The sequence below is a fragment of the Oryx dammah genome, unplaced genomic scaffold (genome assembly GCF_014754425.2).
Source record: "Oryx dammah isolate SB20612 unplaced genomic scaffold, SCBI_Odam_1.1 HiC_scaffold_28, whole genome shotgun sequence".
NCBI lineage: Eukaryota > Metazoa > Chordata > Mammalia > Artiodactyla > Bovidae > Oryx > Oryx dammah.
Window position 1 is genome coordinate 25,498,649 of NW_024070212.1, and position 8,231 is coordinate 25,506,879.

At 49.5% G+C, this 8,231-nt stretch overlaps 1 protein-coding gene across 2 annotated transcripts in view; it reads left to right on the forward strand.

Moving 5' to 3' along the window:
* Positions 1–7,884, forward strand: part of CD58 (CD58 molecule) — a 69,904-nt gene extending 62,020 nt beyond the window's left edge. For both annotated transcript variants that reach the window (XM_040230955.1, XM_040230956.1), the window contains one exon: positions 6,054–7,884. Coding sequence is in view for 1 of the 2 variants with exons in the window: in XM_040230956.1 (XP_040086890.1) it covers positions 6,054–6,100 (47 nt within the window). In the remaining variant the exon portion in view is untranslated. The remainder of the gene's footprint in view (positions 1–6,053) is intronic.
* The last annotated feature ends 347 nt before the right edge of the window (positions 7,885–8,231 follow it).

Genomic DNA, 8,231 nt, shown 5'->3' on the forward strand with positions numbered 1-8,231 from the left:
CCAACTAGTCCATCCTAAAGGAAATCAATCCTGAGCATTCATTGGAAGGACTGATGCTAAAGCTGAAGCTCCAATACTTTGGCCACCTGATGCGAAGAACTGACTCTTTGTTAAAGACCCTGATGCTGGAAATGATTGAAGGCGGGAGGAGAAGGGGACAACAGAGGATGAGATGGTTGGATGGTATCACTGACTCAATGGACATGAGTTTGAGCAAGTTCCAGGAGTTGGTGATGGACAGGGAGGCCTGGTGTGCTGCAGTCCATGGGGTCGCAAAGAGTCAGACATGACTGAACTGAACCGTAGGAAGCAGTTGAGAGATCCCCTCTCCAAAGGTGGACCTGAGGCTGGTTGTTCCAGCCAGAACCAAGGGCAGGGGCACCCTTGCTCCAGCCCCTCCTCACAATGCCAAGAATATGAGGATGTTAAATACAACTATATAACAGGGGGGCTTCCCAGAGCAACCCCTAAGCTAAACTCCCCCCCAGGGGACCTGGCCCCCAGAGCATCTGCCCTGGAGGTGTTTCTCAGAATCTGTGAAAAGACTCTTTGGGCTTGAATCCAGCAGACGAACATTCAGATCTCAGTTCTGCTTACGTGCTGATGCCCTTTCTGACCATCAGTCTTCTTCTGAATAGTAGTGGAGTGTGCGTGCGTGCTAAGTCGACCCAGTCGTGTCCGACTCTGCAACTCCGTGGACTGTAGCCCACCAGGCTCCTCGGTCCATGGGATTCTCCAGGTAAGAATACTGCAGTGGGTTGCCATTTCCTATTCCAGGGGATCTTTCTGACCCAGGGATCGTCTCCTGTGTCTCCGGCATTGGCAGGCGGGTTCTTTACCACTAGCGCCACCTGGCAAGCCCCTCAGCAGTGGAGTAGCAGTACCTATTCAGTTAGTTGTGCGGAAGAGGAGGGCAGAACCCAACTGGGGTTCCACAAACATTTGTTGAGTTTGAATTCACAGTTTAGCTCCATTCTTCACTTCGGTTTTTTCCGTCTCCAGTGGGAGGAGGACAGATGATTTGTAGGAATTCTACCAGGTCCCGTGCTAGATACTCCCTCTATGGAAACTCATCTAACCCCTTGGCCACCCTGTGAGGGGTGCATCTTCCAAAAACAAGGCGTCTGGGGCTCAAAGAGGGTCAGCCGTCTACCCAAGACCGGATCTTTTGAACTTGGGCCTGACACTCAGACCTTTGCCATTAGGCTAACACAGCACCCACAGACTATTCACATGTACAATCGTTTTTCTCATGGACAATGAGAAACTCCCAAGGTTCAAAGCACATGCCGGTGAGATAAGTTTCAAACACCATCTTCGGCTGTTCAGTGGCTCCGGGGTCATCAGTTAAACAATCTCTTGGATAACTCTTGATCACCATTGTGTTTGTTCTTATCTCACTTGCCTGCACCCAAGGCCTGGGCTGGAGAAGCATAAAACCACAGAGTACAAGAGGCCATCCCACCTAGCCCCTCCCTCTAGAGGGAGGAAACTGAATTCCAGAACAAGACCCCAAAGTCACCCAGTGGGAAGCCTGAGCTCCTGAGCCTCACCTCCCCGGGACACACCGGGTTTCTCCTCCCTTCCCACCCTGAGCCCCTTTCTCTGAAGCAGGGGTCAGAGACTCAACACTAAGGACACGAGCACATCCTTGCATTTTCCTTTGAACTGGACAGCCAAGCCTCTGGACCACCACTTTCTTCTTCCAGATCTAGGACATCTGATTGCTGAGAAATTATGTTTCCATAGAGAGTAGAGATAAAACATATTTTTGCTCAGAAGTCTGAGGTGTAAGGGGCTTCCTTGGTGGCTCAGCAGTAAAGAATCCACCTGCAACCCAGGAGCTGCAAGAGACACGAGTTTGATCCCTGGGTTGGGAAGATCCCCTGGAGGAGGGTACGGCAACCCACTCCGGTATTCTTGCCTGGAGAATCCCATGGACAGAGGAGCCTGGCGGGCCCAGTCCATGAGTTCGCAAAGAGTCAGACACAGCTGAAGCGACTGAGCATGCACGCACTGAGGGGCAAAGGCAGGGCACAGCCGGGAGAAAGAGGACAGTGCGTTGAACTCCAGGCTCATCATCGCTGTCCTCTGCCCAGCCCCAGGTCCTCCCTCACTCCTGCAGCCTCTGCTTCCCGACCTCCAACTGGCCCTTCCTCCTTGGGTCCTTGGTCCTGCTCTCTCCTTACTCTTTTGATGTTAATTTCTTATATTCTGGACATGAATAAGGTCTGTCCTTTTTCAAGGCTGTCATGTATCATGGTGTAACAATTTGCTCAGGAATTTCACACATCAAATCTAAAAACCCATTCTTGCACTGACTGGCTGTGTGACTTTTGGAAACTAAATCTCTGGACCTGTTTCTTCATCTGTAAATGGAGAATAACATGCTTCTGACAGGTCTTATGTAAAAATCAACCTAATACTGTGTGTACTCAGTCATCTCCTACTCTTTGCAACCCCACAGACAGTAGCCCACCAGGCTCCCCTGTCCATGGGAGTCTCCAGGTAAGAATACTGAAGTGGGTTGCCATTTCCTTCTCCAGGGTGTCTTTCTGACCCAGGGATCAAACCTGGGTCTCCTAAATTGCAGGCAGATTCTTTACCACTGAGTCGCCTGGGAATCCCAAGAACGTGGCAGATGGTCACATTTCTTCTTCCAACAGATTGATTATCCCGGGTCTTACGTGTCCACTAAGTGTGGCCATGGTGCCCCAGGAGCCCACCTCGTGGGGGTCCAGAGGGCTCCGCTGCCCCTGCATGTGACAGAGGGACCCAGCTGCAGCCCAATTCCACTACGCCAGCTCTGTCAGGAGCCAGGCCGGGCATGCCTCCAAAGCCATAACAATTTTCAGGGTGCAGTTTTTCTTCACAGTCCAAAGGGGCCCGCAGAGGCACCAGAACAGAGAATGATAAAGTGGAGTACAAATGTGCCTTTGAAATTTGGGTCTGACTTTCTGCTGTGTCACTAGCTAGCTCTGTGAATCTGAGCAAGTCATTTAAGTTCTGTTTCAGCTGCAGAAAGTCATTAGTAATTCTTCCCTTCCCTCCTCCTCTGGCCACCACTTTCCTTCAGCAAATATGAATTGGGCACCTAGGCACTAGGATTTTAAAAATTAATAGAAAAATAAAATATCTCCACAATGGCATTATTGAACTCATCATCTGAGGAGTATGTTAAATCAATACATGTGGAATTCCATCCCTGAGGAATGAGTACTCTGCAGGAGAGGGTCATGGTACTCACATGCATCTAAGAGGTAACAGGGAGCAGTGAGGACTGGGGCAAACAGGAGAATCCTTCTAGGGGGCACCAGCTCCCTAGTTTCCACCACGGACTTCAACACTTAGAACCAGTGTTGTCTGACTTTTCTAGAAATATTGGGGATCCTAATTTATAATTGTGGTGTTTAATTCCAATTAAAAAAAAAACCATAAACAATGGCAACAGCCAAAATTAACAACTTCATGAGACACACTAACCAGGTCCTGGAGCAAAGCTGGACTGCAGGAAATGCAAACAAAGCTTCACAAAGGCTAACTGTTTTCAGGAGTCAGACACACCTAATGGATAAGACTCCAAAGGTGCAGGGAAGGTCACAAAGGCTTGAAGGAAGCACTCCTAACGCGTTCTATGAAGTGGCAGCATTTTGAGTATGCACACACCAGCCTTCCTCAGGGAGGGTTTGGAGTAGGACAACAATCATTTAGTTTTACGTGAGTGAATGTACTGGGACGATTACTCCAAGACGACACCAGCCCTTTACACTCCCAGCCCAGGAAGTGAGCTCCTAGGAACCTGAGGGTGTTTCTGAAATGATTCTTAGGGGTGGCAATACCACCAGTGTCCACTGAGAGTCTCTCTCACACCAGTGATGGCGTTGCCATCTTTAGTTCTGCAGGAAGTAGCAGTCCTGGGAGCCTGTGGGATGCAAGGCCCTCTCCAGAACTCCGTGAGAGGATTTCTGTGGCTCCCTGCTCTTCACATTGATTTGACTACCTGTTAACTATTTACAGAAGCCAAATGTGGATTTGAAAGGGCTGCTTTCCTGCCAGCCAGTCAGCCAGTAGCCTTCCCTGTACACAGACAGCCTTTGAAGATATTCTCTGCACTTTTTGTGCAGAGGACTTGCACAAAATGGACTGGCATTGAGGACTTTTTCTTTTAATTAATTGTGGCACTCAGGGTCTTTCCTTGCCGTGCACGGGCTCTCTAGTTGTGCACAGGGCCTCTGGAGCACAGAAGTTCAGTAGTCACAGCATTTGCAGGCTTAGTTGCTCCATGGCAAGTGGGATCTTAGTTCCCAGAGCTGGGATCAAACCTGTGTCCCCTGCATTGTAAGGCAGACTCTTAACCCCTGGACCACCAGGAAGTCCCTGCTCATTTCTCGAGACTCTTGGAAGTGCCTGTGCAGGTCAGCCCGGCTGCTTTCCATGCCCGGTGTCTCTCTCTGAGGCTGCACCCGGGGACCTGCTTACTGCCTCCTTCCCTGATGGAGCGGATCAAAAGATAGACTCCAGGCTTCAGAGATTGCTCTTTCCAGAGCAGCTTCGTCTGGTGCAAAATCCCCATGAGCAGTGTGACCTTGGGTAAGCCTTAACCTTTCCAGTCCTCAGTTTCCTCATCTGTAAAATGGAACAATTACTAATGTCAAAAAATGTTTCCAGTAAGAAGTAGGAATGTGTGTGAAGTACTTTAAAAGCTGGAATACCTGTGAGTCATTTATATGAGCACTTTGAAGCAGGTCTTGGCAAATGTCTTCTATAAAAGGTCAGATAGTAACGATTTCAGGCTTTGTCAGCCTTCTCGTTGTATGTGTGTATGCTCAGTTGTGTCTGACTCTTTGAGACCCCATGGACTGTAGCCTGCCAGGCTCCTCTGTCCATGGGATTCTCCAGGCAAGAATACTGGAGTGGGTTGCCATTTCCTTCTCCAGAGGATCTTCCCGACCCAGAGACTGAACCCATATCTCCTGCATTGGCAGGAGGATTCTTTACCACTGAGTCACCAGGAAAGTTATAGTCTGTTGCAACTGCCCGATTCTGCTATTACAGTCTGAAAGCAGCCACACAGACCAGTGTGGCTATGTTCCCATAGAACCTCATTTCACAAAAACAGGTGGGGGGCTACATTTGGCTCAAGGGCTGTACCTTGCCCAGCTTTACAGTCTGTATTTCGTGAAATAAGAGTGGTTTTTATATTTCTAAGAATGGTTTTTATATTTCTAAGAACTAAGAATGGTTTTGGGGGGGGAAAGCAGAGGCAACAGATACCAGACTGTAGGTGTCTCAGAAAGACTAAAGTATTTGCCACCTGGCTCCTTGTAGGAGTTGACAGAGCCGGGCTCTTTAGTGTCCCAGGCTCGTCTTAGCCCAGGAGACAGCAGCTCTGTCCCTGGAGGTGGTGGGACCTGGCTGGTGCCTCACAAGAAGACAGGCAGGAACCAGGTTCTGGGGCTTTGAGTTACCCTCAGGAGGGAAGCTCTGGGGCTGGAGAGGAAACGAGGCCTCCTAGTTCTCTTTTCCGACGTCTCTTTCGGATGGGCTTTACGAAAGCAGATCAGAAAAGATTCCACCAGAAAATGACCAAGTGAAGGGGCTTTCATTTCCGGAATTGTTTCTCGTGCGTGAGGCTGTGCTATTTTCCAGAACTGCTGAGTTCCTGTGAACAGGATCCGAGTCATGGGACGACCTGGGAGTGCCACCCCCAGTGGGGAGGCAGGGCCGCTGACAGAGACAGACGAGGGGCTCCCACACGTCTGAGACCTGCCCCCAGAGCCTCAGTGCTGCTCCTTGGTTTTAGATTCAGTCGCTCAAAGGAGCGGAGGTGGCAGGTACCAGGCCCAGAGCGGGCCCCTAAAGAAAAGAGGCAAGGGAGGAAAGCAGGTGGTGCCGGTGAAACCTCAGCCCAGGGCAGCAGGCCCTTTTCTGGGGCAGGCCTGGGAGGCTGGGGCCTTGGAAGTGTTTGTCTGTGTGTGTACTGCACAGAGCAGAGAGGGGCGTGTATCACAGCTGTTGTTAGTTATGTTTTCACTGCTCTCTCCCCTCCTCAGCTCTCCCACTAACTCCAAGACAAGATGCTGTTACCTGGCGTGACTAAGTTCCCAGTTCACCAGCAGGAGCCAGTGGTTCTTCCTAGTTTCCTTATGTTCCAAGGACAGACCTGGTGCCAATCAGACCCCAGAGGGTCCCCTAAAGAATGGTCCTGGAGAAGACTTCATTTATTGCTCATTTTGTGACTAAAAGTGATATAGACTGCAGAAAATTCAGAAAATATAGACATGCATAAAGGAGAAAATGTACAGAATGATTTTAGATGGAAAACCAACCTGATTATTTCAGGAAACAGATTTATTTAATGGAGCACCCGGACCATAAAGAAGGCTGAGCGCTGAAGAACTGATGCTTTGAAACTGTGGTGCTGGAGAAGATTCTTGAGAGTCCCTTGAACAGCAATGAGATCAAACCAGTCAATCCTAAAGGAAATCAGTCCTGAATATTCATTGGAAGGACTGATGCTGAAGCTCCAGCACTTTGGCCACCTGATGCAAAGAACCGACTCATTAGAAAAGACTCTGATGCTGGGAAAGATTGAAGGTAGGAGGAGAAGGGGACGACAGAGGATGAGATGGTTGGATGGCATCATCAACGCAATGGACGTGAGTTTGAGCGAACTCTGGGAGATGGTGAAGGACAGGAAGCCTGGCTTGCTGCAGTCCATGGGGTTGCAAAGAGTTGGACACGACTGAGGGACTGAACAACAACGAACTATGTGCCAGGCACTGTTGTCGGTGCTGGGGACACAGTATGAACAGAACAAAGTCCCTTTCCTCCTGGAGCTCATGTCCTGGTAGAGGAGACACTCATCAGAGCAAAGGAAGGGACTGGAGGCTGATGGGATGGGGCACCATTTATGGTATGTGGTGATCAGGAAAAGAAGAAGCAGCGAGGCAGACATCTGTGGGGAGAGTGTTTCAGGCAGAAGGAACAGTGTGGTTAGAGCCTGCCTGTATGTTCAGCACACGAAGGCGACAGTGTAGCTGGAGCAGATGAGCAAGGGGCAGCCAGGCAAGGATGTGTGGGGACCTCAGATTGTGGGTGAGTGAAATGGAAATCCAACGTAGGCTCTTGAATGAAAAGCAACCTGAGCAGCATTATGTTTAGACAGAATTATTCTGGACACTGGATGGAAAATAGATAGGGACTGGGACTGGGGGTTGCTGAGGGTGGGAGCTGGAAAGCCAAATAGGTGATTGCAATAGCGTAGGGAGGACTTCCCTCCTGGTCCAGTGGATAAGAATCCTGCCAGTGCAAGGGACATGGGCTTGATTCCTGGTCTGGGAAGACTGCACAAGCCGTAGAGCAACTAAGCCTGTGTGCCACAACTGCTGAGTCCGAGTGGGGCAGCTGCTGAAGCCTGTACGCCTAGAGCCCTGGCTCTGCAGCAAGGGAAGCCACCACAGTGAGAAGCCTGTGCGCTGCAACCAGTGAGTAGTCCCCACTGCTTGCACTCGAAAAAGCCCACTCGTAGCAACAGCCACGAATAAATAAATAAATTAAATGTATCCACCCGTTCAGAGGTACTTGGGTTGTTTCCATTCTGGGTCATTATTTAAAAAAAAAAAAAAAAAAAGGCACCAAGAGGGGAAGTTTTCCTTCACTATCTTAGAGAACTTGGCTGGGTCTGAAAATTAAACTGACAGAGACAGATCAATGAAAGGAAAGCGTATGCATTTTATCAGTTATTTACATGTACATGAATGTCTTCACAGGAGAATGAAGACCTGAAGTGACCAGAAAAAGCAACTTCTAGGCCTCTTGGATAAAGAAATAATACATTTGGGGAGAGTTGACAAGCCAAGCGAATAAATGGTGAAGAGCTAACCGGGTTTGTTTATACTGCCTTCTGGGCCCCAAATTTCCTGCCTCTGGTGATAAGGACGCCTTCCTTCCTCCTGGTACAAGGAGGGTCCTTTCAATGGGAGATTTATCTCCTGCTTTCAGGAGGACAAAAGAGGGCTAGGGTGTCTTTTTGCACTGGCTGTTTCTTAAATCCTAATTCAAAATGACCTATAGGTCATGGTGGCATGTTTTAGGTGACATATTCTGCTCCTCTTTAGAGGTAACACAGAGCCGTACGACGGGAAGAGGCTGAAGAGGGGGAGGTGGAGGGGAGCCTGAAGAGCCCCTCCATGGGCTTCTGCTCTTTCCTCCTGGTGGTCTCTGGGGTT